This window comes from Dendrobates tinctorius, unplaced genomic scaffold (assembly GCF_039654945.1).
Source record: "Dendrobates tinctorius isolate UK_male_01 unplaced genomic scaffold, ASM3965494v1 ptg000257l, whole genome shotgun sequence".
NCBI lineage: Eukaryota > Metazoa > Chordata > Amphibia > Anura > Dendrobatidae > Dendrobates > Dendrobates tinctorius.
The window spans coordinates 5,478,633-5,497,665 of record NW_027361924.1 but is presented as its reverse complement, the minus strand read 5'-3'; the positions used below and the strand labels follow the sequence as shown (position 1 = coordinate 5,497,665).

Below are 19,033 nucleotides of genomic sequence, written 5' to 3'. Positions count from 1 at the left end.
ATGGTAAAACTTTTGGCTGTGCCACACAGGGATAGATTAGGTTAATGTGTTGAGGCGATAGGCCAGTCTGAATAAATGCGTTTTCAGGACACGCTTAAAATTGTGGGGATTGGGGACTAATCGTATTGACCTGGGAAGTGCATTCCAAAGAATTGACGCAGCAGGTGTAAAGTCTTGGAGACGGGAGTGGGAGGTTCTGACTATTGAGGATACTAACCTCAGGTCATCAGCAGAACGGAGGGCGCGGGTAGGGTGGTATACTGAAACAAGGGAGGAGATGTAGGGTGGTGCTGAGCCATGGAGGGCTTTGTGGGTGATGGTAATAAGTTTGTACTGGATTCTGGAGTGGATGGGTAGCCATTGTAATGACTGGCACAAGGTAGAGGCATCGGTGTAACGATTGGTGAGGAATATGATCCTGGCTGCAGCATTCAAGACAGATTGGAGAGGGGAGAGTTTGGTAAGAGGGAGACCGATTAGAAGAGAGTTACAATAGTCGAGACGAGAATGAATAAGAGAAACAGTAAGAGTTTCTGTGGAGTCAAAAGTAAGAAAAGGTCGAATTCTAGAAATGTTTTTGAGGTGCAGATGACAAGAGCGAGCCAGTGATCGAATGTGGGGGGAAAAGGAAAGCTCGGAATCAAGTATGACCCCAAGACAGCGGGCCTGTTGCTGGGGAGTAATAGTGGAACCACAGACGGAAATGGCAATGTCGGGTATAGGTGCATTAGAAGAGGGAGGAAACACCAGGAGTTCAGTCTCTGACAGGTTCAGTTTCAGATATAGTGAGGACATGATATTAGACACAGCGTTTAGACAATCGCCGGTGTTTTCTAGAAAGGCTGGCGTGATGTCAGGAGAAGAAGCGTATAATTGGGTGTCATCAGCATAGAGATGGGACTGGAAACCAAATCTACTGATTGTTTGACCAATAGGGGCAGTGTACAAGGAGAAGAGGAGGGGACCTAGAACCGATCCTTGGGGGACCCCAACAGTAAGGGGAAGGTGAGAGGAGGAGGAACCGGCAAAAGAAACAGTAAAGGAGCGGTCGGAGAGATAGGAGGAGAACCAGGAGAGAACGGTATCCTTGAGGCCAATGGAACGGAGCATAGTGAGGAGGAGCTGATGATCCACAGTGTCGAATGCTGCAGAGAGATCCAAGAGAATTAGCATGGAGTAATGACCATTTGATTTAGCTGTTAGCAGATCATTAGAGACTTTAGTGAGGGCAGTTTCAGTGGAGTGTAAAGAGCGGAAACCGGATTGGAGACGGTCGAGAAGAGAGTTATCAAAGAGATAGCGGATAAGACGGGTGTGGACCAGGCGTTCCAGGAGTTTAGAGATGAAGGGAAGATTAGAGACAGGTCTATAGTTAGCGGCACAGTTTTGGTCGAGGGATGGTTTTTTAAGTAGTGGATGTATGATGGCATGCTTAAATGAGGAGGGAAAAATACCAGAAGAGAGAGAGAGAGGTTAAATATTTTAGTTAGGTGAGGGGTGACAGCAGGGGAAAGGGACTGGAGGAGATGTGACGGAAATGGGTCACTGGTGCAAGTGGTTGGGCGAGAAGATGCAAGGAGCCTGCTTACTTCTTCTGTGACTGGTTCAAAATCAGAGAGTAAGTTAGATGCAGTGGGGGAGGGAGGACAGTGCATGGTGTGAGGTGATTGGGAGATAATTTCCTGTCGAATCTGGTCAAGCTTTTCTTTGAAGTAATTGGCCAGATCGTCAGCTCGGAGCTCCGTGGTTGGGGCCTGTACTCTTGGGTTGAGTAGAAAATTAAAAGTGTCAAAGAGACGTTTCGGGTTATTGGACAGTGAGGTGATGAGGGTGTTGAAATAGGTTTGTTTGGAGAGGTGAAGGGCAGTGTTGTATGTTCTAAGCATAAACTTAAAATGGATGAAATCTTCGGGTAGGTTGGATTTTCTCCACAGACGGTCGGCGCACCTGGAGCACCGCGTTAATAAAATGCAGAATGTGTTGGTGCGGCTTTCTGTCCAATGATTTCAGAATAAGTCCATGGCGCAGATCCTGGTAAAATTGCTATAGATATGTATATACAACCGCTTAAAGAGTATATGCCCTGGATTAACCATTTGTTAAACAGCACCCCTCTTATCTACAGGTTGTTTCTGGTATTGCAGCCAGCACTGATATGGGCTCGTCAAGGTGTTACCAGAAGGCAATGTTCCCCCAAAACACATTTTATTCTCAGGGGTCAGATTACTCACCGACCACCTTCATGTCTTGGTTGCAGGCAACTATTATAAACTTTAGCACCCCATGTAATTCCACATGATCTAACTAAATATTTGGCTTATTTTCCAAACTTTTTTAATAATGAATACAGTCAGATACAGCTAATTTAATGAAAATAGTGAAATTACATATTTGGCAAAAAAAAAAATTGCCAAAATTACAATAAATAATGCTAAAAAAAAAAAATGTAGGAATGTCCTGCTATGCACATAATGAACACCAGAGGGCGCTGCGATCTTCATTACAGGGCATTTAGATGCTTGGTCTTCTATATATTTATTTCAGAATTACAATAATATTTTTATTTTTTTTTGGTGCAGAAATAAACAAAAATCACTAATTTTTTTTTTTTGTTTGCAAAAATACGTGACAAAATTTGCAACACTTTGCCGCCAGAAAAATGGCACAAAATTGTTTATTATTAATAATTCGGTAAGGTCGTATCACAAAAGGTTTTTGCCAAACAGAAAACTCCGCTCTGCTACATCTGCAATAATAATTAAAAAAAGGAAAAAAAAAAAGAAGAAAAACATAAATAAGAATTTTCAGCAAAAGCGGGTCTAGCATGGTCCACGAAAAAAACATGGCGTCAAAGGGACGGCGAGTGGGACAGTATGATGCAATAGTCAAAAGAGGCCCGGAACTTAAGACCGGTGGTAATACATGTTTAAAAATAATAATTAAGAAAAATTGCAAAAAAATTGAAGAATATTAATAAAAAATAAAATATTAAATTAAAAAAATAAATTAAAATTGCAAAAATAATTGGGGAATATTAATAAAAAATAAAATATTAAATAGCAAATTAAATTAAAAGAATAAATAAAAATGCAAAAAATAAAAAATGGGGAATATTAATAAAAAATAAAATATTTAAAAAAATAAACTAAAATAGCAAAAAATAAAAATTGGGGAATATTAATAAAAAATAAAATATTAAATAGCAAATTAAATTAAAATAAATAAATAAAAAATAGCAAAAAATAAAAATTGGGGAATATTAAATAAAAATAAAATATTACATTAAAAAAATAAATTAAAATTGCAAAAATAATTGGGGAATATTAATAAAAAATAAAATATTAAATAGCAAATTAAATGAAAAAAATAAATAAAAATGCAAAAAATAAAAATTGGGAAATATTAATAAAAAATAAAATATTAAAAAAAATAAACTAAAATAGCAAAAAATAAAAATTGGGGAATATTAATAAAAAATAAAATATTAAATAGCAAATTAAATTAAAATAAATAAAAAATAACAAAAAATAAAAATTGGGGAATATTAAATAAAAATAAAATATTAAATTTAAAAAATAAATTAAAATTGCAAACATAATTGGGGAATATTAATAAAAAATAAAATATGAAATAGCAAATTAAATAAAAAAATAAATAAAAATGCAAAAAATAAAAATTGGGGAATATTAATAAAAAATAAAATATTAAATAGCAAATTAAATGAAAATAAATAAATTAAAAATTGCAAAAAATTAAAATTGGGGAATGAATATTTAAATAAAAATAAAATTAAAAAAATAAATTAAAATTGCAAAAAATAATTGGGGAATATTAATAAAAAATAAAATATTAAATAGCAAATTAAATAAAAAAAATAAATAAAAATGCAAAAAATAAAAATTGGGGAATATTAATAAAAAATAAAGTATTAAATAGCAAATTAAAATAAATAAATAAATAAAAAATTGCGAAAAAAAATAAAAATTGGGGAATATTAATAAAAAATAAAATATTAAATGGCAAAAAATAAAAATTGGGGAATAGAAATAAAAAATAAAATATTAAATTAAAAAAATAAATAAATAAAAAATAGCAAAAAATAAAAATTAGGGAATATTAATAAAAAATAAAATATTAAATAGCAAATTAAATTAAAAAATAAATAAATAGCAAGTAAAATTATTATTACTTTTTTTTTGAGGAATGCTACTAGTGATCCTGGCAGGTTTTTCTTCGGACATCAGTCCCCATTGCCCTTCAAGATTTGGCAGCCCGAGGATTGATACGACGAGGTCAATATTTGAACAGTGTCCGCTGCGTGTTGCATAAACCAGTAGCAATGCTCCACGCGAGCCTGCCGCGTCCTCGTCACCACCACCGAGGCTTTATCTGCTCCCACCCTACTTATAGTCCTTCTTTCAGCCTACGGGCAGGACAGACTGAACCCCACCACCCTTCTCCATACACCATGAGGTGGTCTCACCTGCTCCTCGGCCTCCTCTTGAGCCTCTACGTCGAAGCTGAAGACTCCGCCAACGCCACCTCTGCCGAGTCCACCAGCGAGGAGAAGACGGATGAGCTCCTGGAAGAGGAGAACGTGCTGGTCCTCAACCAGAAGAACTTCGACAATGCCCTCAGGACGTATAAGTACCTGCTGGTGGAATTCTGTGAGTATCGGGAGGACCCCTTTAAATTTTTTAGGTTGGCCTCAAAAATCTCCGATAGGTATCAATATGTTCCGGAGTCTTGGAAAGTTGGGTGGCAATCAATATGGCAACTCCTGCATTGCTATTCCGCTTACCTGAAGTTCTTAAAGGGATGGTGTCTAATGAGACTGTCCCTTTAAGGGAATCTCTTAGCTATAGAATTTACCTATGGAATGTGCAAAGTTATCTGTCTACACTGGAGGCTGAAAAAAAAACAGACACCAGCTTTAATAATGGCCCATGGTGGGCGGGGGACGGGCATGTTACAAACTTTGCATTGAGGTCCGGAAACTTCAGATTTCAGCTCCTGGTAAATGAAATCGAGGTAATCCCAAAAAATGACCGGTGTTGTAAAAGAACTTGTATGGCGGTGTAATCCCACATGTGTATATACCATATGTTACATAGAGCCACAGGACACTGCAGCGCGGGATTCTGCCACTAGATGGCGACTTTTTTTTTTTTTTTTTCTAAATCATTAGGAAATTTTGACATCCCCTGACTATACACCTTATATCCTAGAGGTGCGTCCCCATATTTACGACCCCCCAAATTGAGGCTCTGATGTGGTTTTAGATTTCTTCTATTCATTGACAGACAACAGAGTTACTAAAAATTCTTAAAAAAAATAATAATAGAATTTATATATATATATATGTACACACACACACAGAATTATTAATAAACTTCACGCAGCAGATTTCCCCTCCGGCGAGTCTCCTGGGAAGGGAGCAGGTGCGCGCGTTACTCTATACTCGGCCTTCGGCGCCCAGCTGCTCGTTTTCCCAAAAGTGCCGTTATCACCAGAGATGTGGAAAACAGCGAATCCATCATAATAAAATCTAGATTCCCCTATAGCGCCACCACAGGGGAAAAAGTGGTACTACACATTCGCATTGAAGTCAGTGGGCCGTCAGTATGATGCATGGAGGGGCCGGGATCTCCGGGGACCTCTCTCTCTGATAAAGGGGGGGCGCTCTCACCGCCAGGAATATTCAGTGATGGCCATTTATATTTTTCACAGATGCCCCATGGTGCGGCCACTGCCAGGAGCTGGCCCCAAAATATAGCAAAGCTGCGGAAACCCTGAAGGAAAGAACATCGGAGGCTCGGCTCGCCAAAGTGGACGCCACCGAGGAAAAAGATCTCGGCGATGAGTTTGGTGTCAGTGGATATCCCACATTAAAGTTCTTCCAAAATGGAAACAGAACCGGTCACATCGACTATGGAGGTAACGAAAGATGGACACAGAATATGAGATAGATAATAGATAGATAGATGATAGATAAATAATAGACAGATGATAGATATATAGATAATAGATAGGATAATAGATAGATGATAAATAATAGACAGATAATAGATAGATATATAGATAATAGACAGGCAGATGATAGATAGATAGATACAATAGATAGATAGGATAATAGATAGATACAATAGATAGATAATAGATAGATAATAGATATATAGATAATAGATAGGATAATAGACAGATGATAGATATATAGATAGATAATAGATAGATAGATAAATAGATACAATAGATAGATAGGATAATAGATAGATAGATGATAGATAAATAATAGACAGATGATAGATATATAGATAGATAATAGATAGATAGATATAGATAGATAATAGATAGGATAATAGATAGACAGGCAGATGATAGATAGATAGATAATAGATAGATAGGATAATGGATAGATAGATAGATAGATAGATAGATACAATAGATAGATAGGATAATAGATAGATAGATAGATAAATAGATACAATAGATTGATAGATAATAGATAGATACAATAGATAGATAGGATAATAGATAGATACAATAGATAGATAATAGATAGATAGATGATAGATAGGATAATAGATAGATAATAGATAGATAGATAGATAATAGATAGGATAATAGATAGATAGATAGATAGATAATAGATAGGATAATAGATAGATGATAGATAGATGATAGATAGGATAATAGATAGATGATAGATAGGATAATAGATAGATAATAGATAGATAGATAGATAATAGATAGGATAATAGATAGATAATAGATAGATAGATAGATAGATAATAGATAGGATAATAGATAGATGATAGATAGATGATAGATAGGATAATAGATAGATAATAGATAGATAGATAGATAATAGATAGGATAATAGATAGATGATAGATAGGATAATAGATAGATAATAGATAGATAGATAGATAATAGATAGGATAATAGATAGATGATAGATAGGATAATAGATAGATAATAGATAGATTGATAGATAATAGATAGATACAATAGATAGATAGGATAATAGATAGATGATAATGGATAGATAATAGATGATAGATAGATGGATAGATAATAGATATGATTTATCTATTAAACAGACAACCTCTTCCCTGACAGGCCGGAGAGACACTGAGGGCCTCGTCCGGTGGATGATGAGGAGGATGGAACCGGCGGCCGTGGTGGTGGAGACTCCATCAGCCGCTGAGGAGTTTATCCGATCTCATGAGAATGCAGTGATTGGTTTCTTCAAGGTAAACCCTACTGACCAGCGCCCCCAGGAGGAAGCCATCACCCCCAGACCCTAGTACCTGAGGAGGCCCAGAGGCTCCTCTGCCACTTGGTAGATCAGGTCCAGGAGCTTCAGTTTAGACTTCTGACCCCGCCAGGCTATGAATGCCAAGAAGTCTTGAAGGTGAAAGGACTAGAGGATCTGGAGTGGTGGACCTGCTGCCCGACCTCCCAAGGCTGAGACAGTGGATGGATCTGTAAAGTCCTTGTACCGTTTCTCATAACATTTTTGTTGGACTTTTCCAGGATCCTGAAGACGCCGACCTCAGCCTCTTCAACGAGGTTGCCTCAAACACTGAAGACTTCACCTTCGCCGTGGCTCACCGGGAAGAAATATTTGAGAAGTTCGGAGTTTCTATGGACAGCGTCATCTTCTTCAAGAGTGTATGAGCTTTCCTATGGTGAAGTGTGTCCCGTCACCGAGGTCTGATCCCTGTGGGTGGTGAAACTCAGGGGTACAGAAGCCTCTAGGCTTTGGGCTCTCCAAACTAACGATAGCTCCATTGGTCGTAGCTGAATGACCGGTATCCTCCACCCAAAGCTTCATACCGATGGGTCATAACGGAAGTCCTACAACCACTAACCACATTTATGACGTTTTGTTTTCTAGCCTGAAGGGAAATATGAATATCAGGCCGATGAGGAGCTGGGTCTCGACAAAGACGAGCTGGTTAGGTTCCTTATGGTCAACAGTATGGATCTAGTGGTCGAATACAATGATCAGGTATTGTAGAAAAAGTAAAGCATTTTACTTGCAGTACTTCTGTTCACCTGCGGGGGAGCTGTGAGGAATTTGAGAAGGTTCTTTTATAGATTACGGATTCCAACATGATAAACATTCGCCAAAAAAATGATTGGTCAAGAGGAAGAATCCCTTTAAGATTAATGTTACCTCCCTAAGTATTAAAGGTATATATGTTAAAATTAATCATCAAAAACTTTATTTATTTTTTTGCTGAACAGACATCAGAAAAAATCTTTGCCGCCAAGATTCCCAACCACTTACTGCTCTTTATTAATAAGACCATCGAAGATCAACTTACACTTTTGGAGAACTTCAAACAGGCAGCTCCTGATTTTAAAGGGAAGGTACGATTTATGAATTTACCCATTTAAAGGGACATCCCCTTTAAAAAACTAACCCCCCCCCCTTCATACACATTACCCCTCTCACCCAACTCAACGTACAACTCGGAGCTCATTCAGACAACTCACTGCAGCCAGGAGGGACACAACATCCCTAACGTGCCCTTCATCAGGATCAATGGCGACCCCCTCAATGACATCACGTTATAAAATGTGGAGGCCCCTTTAAATTTTTTTTATATTTTTTTGCTTTCACTTATGGCTTTTTTTCCATCTCCATCAGATTTTATTTGTGGTGATTAACTCTGACGGACCTCACGCCGGGGTCCTGGAGTATTTTGGCCTCACGAATGACGACATTCCCACCATCCGTTTAATCAACATTGATCAGGTGAAGAAGTTCGCCTTCAACGCCGAAAAAATCACATCACAGACGGTGAAAGAATTCTGCCAGGGGGTAATGGACGGTAAAATAAAGGTGCGGAAAATCGGTGCGAAACAATCACGAGACTCTTCATTATCAGCCGATATTAATTCTAGAAGTTTCCTGTTTTCCATTCAGCAAAACTTGTTAAGCGAAGAACTTCCCGAAGACTGGGACAAAAAGCCGGTGAAAGTTCTCGTGGGCAAGAATTTCGAAGAAGTAGCGTACGACGAGACCAAGAACGTATTCGTGGAATTCTGTAAGTAAATGGACGATGATAGGAAGAATGTTACAGCTACAGCCTGTACTATACTCCAGAGCTGTATTCACAGTTCTGCTAATGAGAGTGGCTAGTGAGCTAGGATGTAACTCAGGATCAGTAATGTATGTACACAGTGACTGCACCAGCAGAATAGTGAGTGCAGCTCTGGAGTATAATACAGGATGTAACTCAGGATCAGTAATGTAATGTATGTACACAGTGACTGCACCAGCAGAATAGTGAGTGCAGCTCTGGAGTATAATACAGGATGTAACTCAGGATCAGTAATGTAATGTATGTACACAGTGACTGCACCAGCAGAATAGTGAGTGCAGCTCTGGAGTATAATACAGGATGTAACTCAGGATCAGTAATGTAATGTATGTACACAGTGACTGCACCAGCAGAATAGTGAGTGCAGCTCTGGAGTATAATACAGGGTGTAACTCAGGATCTGTAATGTAATGTATGTACACAGTGACTGCACCAGCAGAATAGTGAGTGCAGCTCTGGAGTATAATACAGGATATAACTCAGGATCTGTAATGTAATGTATGTACACAGTGACTGCACCAGCAGAATAGTGAGTGCAGCTCTGGAGTATAATACAGGATGTAACTCAGGATCAGTAATGTAATGTATGTACACAGTGACTGCACCAGCAGAAAAGTGAGTGCAGCTCTGGGGTATAATACAGGATGTAACTCAGGATCACTAATGTATGTACACAGTGACTGCACCAGCAGAATAGTGAGTGCAGCTCTGGGGTATAATACAGGATGTAACTCAGGATCAGTAATGTAATGTATGTACACAGTGACTGCACCAGCAGAATAGTGAGTGCAGCTCTGGAGTATAATACAGGATGTAACTCAGGATCAGTAATGTAATGTATGTACACAGTGACTGCACCAGCAGAATAGTGAGTGCAGCTCTGGGGTATAATACAGGATGTAACTCAGGATCAGTAATGTACGTACACAGTGACTGCACCAGCAGAAAAGTGAGTGCAGCTCTGGGGTATAATACAGGATGTAACTCAGGATCACTAATGTATGTACACAGTGACTGCACCAGCAGAATAGTGAGTGCAGCTCTGGGGTATACAGGATGTAACTCAGGATCAGTAATGTAATGTATGTACACAGTGACTGCACCAGCAGAATAGTGAGTGCAGCTCTGGAGTATAATACAGGGTGTAACTCAGGATCAGTAATGTAATGTATGTACACAGTGACTGCACCAGCAGAAAAGTGAGTGCAGCTCTGGGGTATAATACAGGATGTAACTCAGGATCACTAATGTATGTACACAGTGACTGCACCAGCAGAATAGTGAGTGCAGCTCTGGGGTATAATACAGGATGTAACTCAGGATCAGTAATGTAATGTATGTACACAGTGACTGCACCAGCAGAATAGTGAGTGCAGCTCTGGAGTATAATACAGGATGTAACTCAGGATCAGTAATGTAATGTATGTACACAGTGACTGCACCAGCAGAATAGTGAGTGCAGCTCTGGAGTATAATACAGGGTGTAACTCAGGATCAGTAATGTATGTACACAGTGACTGCACCAGCAGAAAAGTGAGTGCAGCTCTGGGGTATAATACAGGATGTAACTCAGGATCAGTAATGTATGTACACAGTGACTGCACCAGCAGAATAGTGAGTGCAGCTCTGGGGTATAATACAGGATGTAACTCAGGATCAGTAATGTATGTACACAGTGACTGCACCAGCAGAATAGTGAGTGCAGCTCTAGAGTATAATACAGGATGTAACTCAGGATCAGTAATGTATGTACACAGTGACTGCACCAGCAGAAAAGTGAGTGCAGCTCTGGGGTATAATACAGGATGTAACTCAGGATCAGTAATGTAATGTATGTACACAGTGACTGCACCAGCAGAATAGTGAGTGCAGCTCTGGAGTATAATACAGGGTGTAACTCAGGATCAGTAATGTATGTACACAGTGACTGCACCAGCAGAAAAGTGAGTGCAGCTCTGGGGTATAATACAGGATGTAACTCAGGATCACTAATGTATGTACACAGTGACTGCACCAGCAGAATAGTGAGTGCAGCTCTGGGGTATAATACAGGATGTAACTCAGGATCAGTAATGTATGTACACAGTGACTGCACCAGCAGAATAGTGAGTGCAGCTCTAGAGTATAATACAGGATGTAACTCAGGATCAGTAATGTATGTACACAGTGACTGCACCAGCAGAAAAGTGAGTGCAGCTCTGGGGCATAATACAGGATGTAACTCAGGATCAGTAATGTAATGTATGTACACAGTGACTGCACCAGCAGAATAGTGAGTGCAGCTCTGGGGTATACAGGATGTAACTCAGGATCAGTAATGTAATGTATGTACACAGTGACTGCACCAGCAGAATAGTGAGTGCAGCTCTGGAGTATAATACAGGGTGTAACTCAGGATCAGTAATGTAATGTATGTACACAGTGACTGCACCAGCAGAAAAGTGAGTGCAGCTCTGGGGTATAATACAGGATGTAACTCAGGATCACTAATGTATGTACACAGTGACTGCACCAGCAGAATAGTGAGTGCAGCTCTGGGGTATAATACAGGATGTAACTCAGGATCAGTAATGTAATGTATGTACACAGTGACTGCACCAGCAGAATAGTGAGTGCAGCTCTGGAGTATAATACAGGATGTAACTCAGGATCAGTAATGTAATGTATGTACACAGTGACTGCACCAGCAGAATAGTGAGTGCAGCTCTGGAGTATAATACAGGGTGTAACTCAGGATCAGTAATGTATGTACACAGTGACTGCACCAGCAGAAAAGTGAGTGCAGCTCTGGGGTATAATACAGGATGTAACTCAGGATCAGTAATGTATGTACACAGTGACTGCACCAGCAGAATAGTGAGTGCAGCTCTGGGGTATAATACAGGATGTAACTCAGGATCAGTAATGTATGTACACAGTGACTGCACCAGCAGAATAGTGAGTGCAGCTCTAGAGTATAATACAGGATGTAACTCAGGATCAGTAATGTATGTACACAGTGACTGCACCAGCAGAAAAGTGAGTGCAGCTCTGGGGTATAATACAGGATGTAACTCAGGATCAGTAATGTAATGTATGTACACAGTGACTGCACCAGCAGAATAGTGAGTGCAGCTCTGGGGTATAATACAGGATGTAACTCAGGATCAGTAATGTAATGTATGTACACAGTGACTGCACCAGCAGAATAGTGAGTGCAGCTCTGGAGTATAATACAGGATGTAACTCAGGATCAGTAATGTAATGTATGTACACAGTGACTGCACCAGCAGAATAGTGAGTGCAGCTCTGGAGTATAATACAGGGTGTAACTCAGGATCAGTAATGTATGTACACAGTGACTGCACCAGCAGAAAAGTGAGTGCAGCTCTGGGGTATAATACAGGATGTAACTCAGGATCACTAATGTATGTACACAGTGACTGCACCAGCAGAATAGTGAGTGCAGCTCTGGGGTATAATACAGGATGTAACTCAGGATCAGTAATGTATGTACACAGTGACTGCACCAGCAGAATAGTGAGTGCAGCTCTAGAGTATAATACAGGATGTAACTCAGGATCAGTAATGTATGTACACAGTGACTGCACCAGCAGAAAAGTGAGTGCAGCTCTGGGGTATAATACAGGATGTAACTCAGGATCAGTAATGTAATGTATGTACACAGTGACTGCACCAGCAGAAAAGTGAGTGCAGCTCTGGGGTATAATACAGGATGTAACTCAGGATCAGTAATGTAATGTATGTACACAGTGACTGCACCAGCAGAATAGTGAGAGCAGCTCTGGGGTATAATACAGGAGGTAACTCAGGATCAGTAATGTAATGTATGTACACAGTGACTGCACCAGCAGAAAAGTGAGTGCAGCTCTGGGGTATAATACAGGATGTAACTCAGGATCAGTAATGTAATGTATGTACACAGTGACTGCACCAGCAGAAAAGTGAGTGCAGCTCTGGGGTATAATACAGGATGTAACTCAGGATCAGTAATGTAATGTATGTACACAGTGACTGCACCAGCAGAATAGTGAGTGCAGCTCTGGGGTATAATACAGGAGGTAACTCAGGATCAGTAATGTAATGTATATACACAGTGACTGCACCAGCAGAATAGTGAGTGCAGCTCTGGGGTATAATACAGGATGTAACTCAGGATCAGTAATGTAATGTATGTACACAGTGACTCCACCAGCAGAATAGTGAGTGCAGCTCTGGAGTATAATACAGGATGTAACTCAGGATCAGTAATGTAATGTATGTACACAGTGACTGCACCAGCAGAATAGTGAGAGCAGCTCTGGGGTATAATACAGGATGTAACTCAGGATCAGTACAGATTAATCTTTATGACAGAACCCCCTTTAAATAATGTAAATGAAGTCATCCCATAAAATATTTATCTACTGAAGGCAAATTAGCTTTTCCCCCTTATCAGGAATGTGTTGGTAAATTTTCCCCTCCTGTGAACCAAACGTGACGATATTCTGTGATAACTCGTGTACCTCCTCCGTCATAGACGCGCCTTGGTGTTCTCACTGTAAAGAGCTAGAACCCATCTGGGAGGAGCTCGGAGAAAAATATAAAGATCATGAAAATGTCATCATCGCTAAAATGGACGGTACCGCAAATGAAATAGATGGGATGAGAGTGAGAGGTTACCCGAACCTGAGGTTCTTCCCTGCAGGACCAGGAAGAAAGGTAAGAGGATTGTTTCGGAAAGCACATACACACAATTCTAGATAAAGATGAGCCGCTTACAGATACAATAATACAGGGGTGGATTACAGCTGTGAGTCTGCCGTCCTGGTTATTCAGAGACACATCCAGGTATAGTGACAGTATTTAGCACAGGTTCACCTCTGTGCACTCACAGTACTAGACGGATATCTTCCTTGGTATATACAGGTATTTCAGTTCAGTAATTTGAGCAGACAGGAGTGAATTTAAGCTAAATGAAGTCATTTTATTTAGATGTTTGTTGTATTATACATGTATAAAGCTACAATATTTAGCACAGGTTCACCTCTGTGCACTTAAAGTACTAGACTGACACCTGTATATGTCTAGATAGATATTTCAGTCTAGTATTTTTAGTGCACAGGGGTGAACCGGTGCTACTTATTGTAAGTTCATACAAATATAACATAATATCCAAATATTAGACAAGATTCACTCCTGGGCACTGAAAGTACTAAGGTAAAATACCTGTATATGTCTACCGTGTTTCCCCGAAAGTAAGACCCTGTCTTACATTAATTTTACCCCAAAAAGTCCCACCCTGTCTTACTTTCGGGGGAGGTCTTACATTAGCCGAAAAAAAATGACAATTTCTTTTTAACCAATAAATTAACATTTATTAATATGCTGTTATACCCCATAACAGTGCCGTATCCCACTGCACACAGCCCCACACCCCACAACAGTGCCGGATCCCACTGCACACAGCCCCACACCCTATACAGTACATGTTTCCCTACTTGGTTTTTAAATGCTGGACGTTTTCCTCTGCGGTGCGGCTGTGGGTGCGGAAGGCCTGTGCTGCAGGGAACGCTGTGCCAATCAGCAGGGAAACAGCGGTGACGTGGGGCTGGGGCGGCCAATTACAGCCCAAGCTGCTGGACCCAATCAGTGCTCGAGCCGGGGGCCGGCGGTGACGTGGGGAACAGGGGCGGCCAATGAGCTGTTGAGCTGGGCGGATTGCGGGGTTAACACGGCGAGTTAACCCCATGAGCGCTGGACCCGCCCAGCTGCACCTGAGGACACCTCTGGAGCCTGGGGACCCAATGGGGGATAGCGGCGGCCCAAAGGTAAGGGCCTTACATTTCACAGCGGCCCCCAACCCTGCCTTACATTCGGGGGGGTCCTACTTTCGGGGAAACAGGGTAGATAGCTATTTCACTTTAGGACTTGAGTGCACAGGAGTGAACCTTTGCTTTACTCCCTTTATTTAGAGGTTTGTTGTGATATATAAACTTCATCTCTAAACTCCTGGAACGCCTGGTCCACTCCAGTCTTATCCGCTATCTCAGAAAACTCTGTTCTCGACCCTCTCCAATCCGGTTTCCGCTCTTTACACTCCACTGAAACTGCCCTCACTAAAGTCTCTAATGATCTACTAACAGCTAAATCTAATGGTCATTACTCCATGGTAATTCTCTTGGATCTCTCTGCAGCATTCGACACTGTGGATCATCAGCTCCTCCTCACTATGCTCCGTTCCATTGGCCTCAAGGACACCGTTCTCTCCTGGTTCTCCTCCTATCTCTCTGACCGCTCCTTTACTGTTTCTTTTGCCGGTTCCTCCTCCTCTCACCTTCCCCTTACTGTTGGGGTTCCTCAAGGATCGGTTCTAGGCCCCCTCCTCTTCTCCTTGTACACTGCCCCTATTGGTCAAACAATCAGTAGATTTGGTTTCCAGTCCCATCTCTATGCTGATGACACCCAATTATACGCTTCTTCTCCTGACATCACGCCAGCCTTTCTAGAAAACACCGGCGATTGTCTAAACGCTGTGTCTAATATCATGTCCTCACTATATCTGAAACTGAACCTGTCAAAGACTGAACTCCTGGTGTTTCCTCCCTCTACTAATGTACCTATACCCGACATTGCCATTTCTGTGTGTGGTTCCACTATTACTCCCCAGCAACAGGCCCGCTGTCTTGGGGTCATACTTGACTCCGAGCTTTCCTTTGCCCCCCACATTCGATCACTGGCTCGCTCTTGTCATCTGCACCTCAAAAACATTTCTAGAATTCGACCTTTTCTTACTTTTGACTCTGCAAAAACTCTTACTGTTTCTCTTATTCATTCTCGTCTGGACTATTGTAACTCTCTTCTAATCGGTCTCCCTCTTACCAAACTCTCCCCTCTCCAATCTGTCTTGAATGCTGCAGCCAGGATCATATTCCTCGCCAATCGTTACACCGATGCCTCTACCTTGTGCCAGTCATTACACTGGCTACCCATCCACTCCAGAATTCAGTATAAACTTATTACCCTCACCCACAAAGCCCTCCATGGCTCAGCACCACCCTACATCTCCTCCCTTGTTTCAGTATACCACCCTACCCGCGCCCTCCGTTCTGCTGATGACCTGAGGTTAGCATCCTCAATAGTCAGAACCTCCCACTCCCGTCTCCAAGACTTTACACGTGCCGCGCCAATTCTTTGGAATGCACTTCCCAGGTCAATACGATTAGTCCCCAATCCCCACAATTTTAAGCGTGTCCTGAAAACGCATTTATTCAGACTGGCCTATCGCCTCAACACATTAACCTAACCTATCCCTGTGTGGCAGAGCCAAAAGTTTTACCATAACCAGGTTCCCTGCATCATGTTCCCACATGCTTTATGCATCCATTAGCCCTCTGTGTCTGTACTGTTACACACTTAACATTATGGCTGGTCCATACAATCAGGGCAACTGTTACCACCCACCTTTCGTGTCTCCCTCTTTCCTCATAGACTGTAAGCTTGCGAGCACGGCCCTCACTCCTCTTGGTATTTGTTATAATCTATGTGATTATTGTTATGCTGTAATGTCTATTGTCTGTACAAATCCCCTCTGAAATGTAAAGTGCTGCAGAATATGTCGGCGCTATAGAAATAAAATTTATTATTATTATTATATAGATGTATAAAGTTAACATATTTAGCACAGGTTCACCTCTGTGCACTTAAAGTACTAGACTGACACCTGTATGTGTCTAGATAGATATTTCAGTTTAGTATTTTTAGTGCACAGGGGTGAACCTGTGCTAATTATTGTAAATTTATACATATAGAACATAATATGCAAATAACAGAACTATGGTTCACTCCTGGGCACTCAAAGTACTAAGGTAAAATACCTGTAAAAGTCTAGATAGATATTTCACTTCAGTACTTTGAGTGCACAGGAGTGAACTTTTGCCACAGTCCCTTTATTTAGATGTTTGTTGTGTTTATATATATGTATAAAGTTACAATATTTAGCACTGATTCACCTCTGTGCACTCACAGTACTAAACTGATATACCTAAAATCAGTTAGTGAGCTGTCAATTTACATTAACCGAGTACGGCAGAGTTGCAAATAAATGCAGCATAAAGGGTGTCGGGTTATATATTCTGTAAAGAGTTACATTCAACATGAATTATACTGTAAAATTTTTTAAAAAAGCCTAAAATATCGCAAAACCTTCACATAACTTGGTTCCTTGTAATCACGCAGTGTACAGAAGTGTATGCATCATCACTGTAACTTTGCATATGACGACGTACGCCAGAATTTTGCATTTTCTTCAGCAGCTGTGTTATTTTTATGCAAATTCTGTGCATTTTAAGTGACAATTTTATTATCTACGTAGATGATTGAATACACTAAGAATAGGACCGTGGAGCTGTTTTCTAAATTTATCGATAGCGGTGGAGTGCTACCCCAGGATGAAGAAGAAAAGGTCGGTCATTTTTGGACTTTTTTTTTTTCTCTTACAGAGTTCGTTAAAATTTTGACTTTTTTTCTTTTAAAACAAATTTTTTACAGATAATTGAAGATTTGAAGGCAGCTCAACAAAAAGATATTTTAGTGGAAGAAGTAACTCCCGAGAAGTCCAAAGATGAATTGTAGCCATGTAACTTATGCGGTATTAATGGTCATCCAGATGAGTAAAACAATTCTCCGAAAATTGAATGTTTACCAATTTATATAAGCCTAAAATAAAAAGTGTTTTTACAGTATTAAGATTCATTTAACCAGTGTGAGTGATGCAACTAGTAATTTCTAAATGGTCCCTGAACTTTCAGACAACTTGGTCTTGTTTTATAGATGATGTGATGAATAGACAATCTACAAATCACTTCTCCGGTGTCCGCCACTAGGTGTCACTCTTCTGTCTTTTCTGCTGCTAAGGATGGATTACACTTGACAACAGTCACTGAGACGCATTACAGGAAGCGGGGGCCGGTCTGTGCGTTCCCACGCAGGAAGCGGGGGGCCGGTCTGTGCGTTCCCACACAGGAAGCGGGGGGCCGGTCTGTGCGTTCCCACACAGGAAGCGGGGGGGGCCGGTCTGTGCGTTCCCACACAGGAAGCGGGGGGGGCCGGTCTGTGCGTTCCCACACAGGAAGCGGGGGGGGCCGGTCTGTGCGTTCCCACACAGGAAGCGGGGGGGGCCGGTCTGTGCGTTCCCACACAGGAAGCGGGGGGGGCCGGTCTGTGCGTTCCCCCACAGGAAGCGGGGGGCCGGTCTGTGCGTTCCCACACAGGAAGCGGGGGGCCGGTCTGTGCGTTCCCACACAGGAAGCGGGGGGCCGGTCTGTGCGTTCCCACACAGGAAGCGGGGGGGGCCGGTCTGTGCGTTCCCACACAGGAAGCGGGGGGCCGGTCTGTGCGTTCCCACACAGGAAGCGGGGGAGGGTCTCTGCCAGCCCTTTTCAGTCTATACAGGGTGGGCCATTTATATGGATACACTTGGGTGGGCCATTTATAAAGATGGATCCAAAATGGCCAACCTCAAAGTGGCCGCCATGGTCACCACCCATCTTGAGCATGTTGGCTCAACCAATACAAAAATAAAACCAAAACCAGAAAAGAAAATGTGTCGCTAACCAAAAGAAAAATGAAATCATACGACGATGCTTACACAAATGAAGAAATGTCTAAGAAACGGAGCTGCACCGCTGTTTCACAGCACCTGACACTTCCTCTAGGCCTATCAACTTTCGACCCTCATTATCTACAAAATTGTCATCACTTTATGAACAACACACAAACATTATACAATAAAACAAAAGCGTATTTGCACATATATCCTGATGTATAAAAGGCCTAGTGCTTCGGATAAAATATTAAATCAAGACCCTCGCTTGTGGCTAGTGTTTTTACTAATCCAGGTGAACCTTTTCCGGTTATTTCCATTTTTCCAATGT

The 19,033-nt window shown here is 41.0% G+C and overlaps 1 protein-coding gene across 1 annotated transcript; it reads left to right on the top strand.

Moving 5' to 3' along the window:
* Positions 1-4,399: 4,399 nt before the first annotated feature.
* On the top strand, positions 4,400-17,842 carry PDIA2 (protein disulfide isomerase family A member 2). Its single transcript, XM_073558536.1, has 11 exons — positions 4,400-4,667; positions 5,731-5,937; positions 7,123-7,256; positions 7,540-7,677; positions 7,904-8,017; positions 8,257-8,382; positions 8,663-8,857; positions 8,942-9,062; positions 13,639-13,820; positions 17,473-17,562; positions 17,649-17,842. Exons 1-11 carry the CDS (start codon positions 4,469-4,471, stop codon positions 17,730-17,732), a joined length of 1,590 nt encoding a protein of 529 aa, XP_073414637.1. The 5' UTR covers positions 4,400-4,468; the 3' UTR covers positions 17,733-17,842.
* Positions 17,843-19,033: the final 1,191 nt, after the last annotated feature.

What these genes read in the sequence shown, in the direction of transcription:
- PDIA2 (XM_073558536.1), top strand. Translation starts at nt 4,469, where the DNA reads ATGAGGTGGTCTCACCTGCTCCTCGGCCTCCTCTTGAGCCTCTACGTC. An exon ending in GCGTCATCTTCTTCAAGAGT is followed by an intron (nt 7,678 to 7,903) that starts GTATGAGCTTTC and finishes TTTGTTTTCTAG; the next exon opens with CCTGAAGGGAAATATGAATA. An exon ending in CCCAGGATGAAGAAGAAAAG is followed by an intron (nt 17,563 to 17,648) that starts GTCGGTCATTTT and finishes AATTTTTTACAG; the next exon opens with ATAATTGAAGATTTGAAGGC.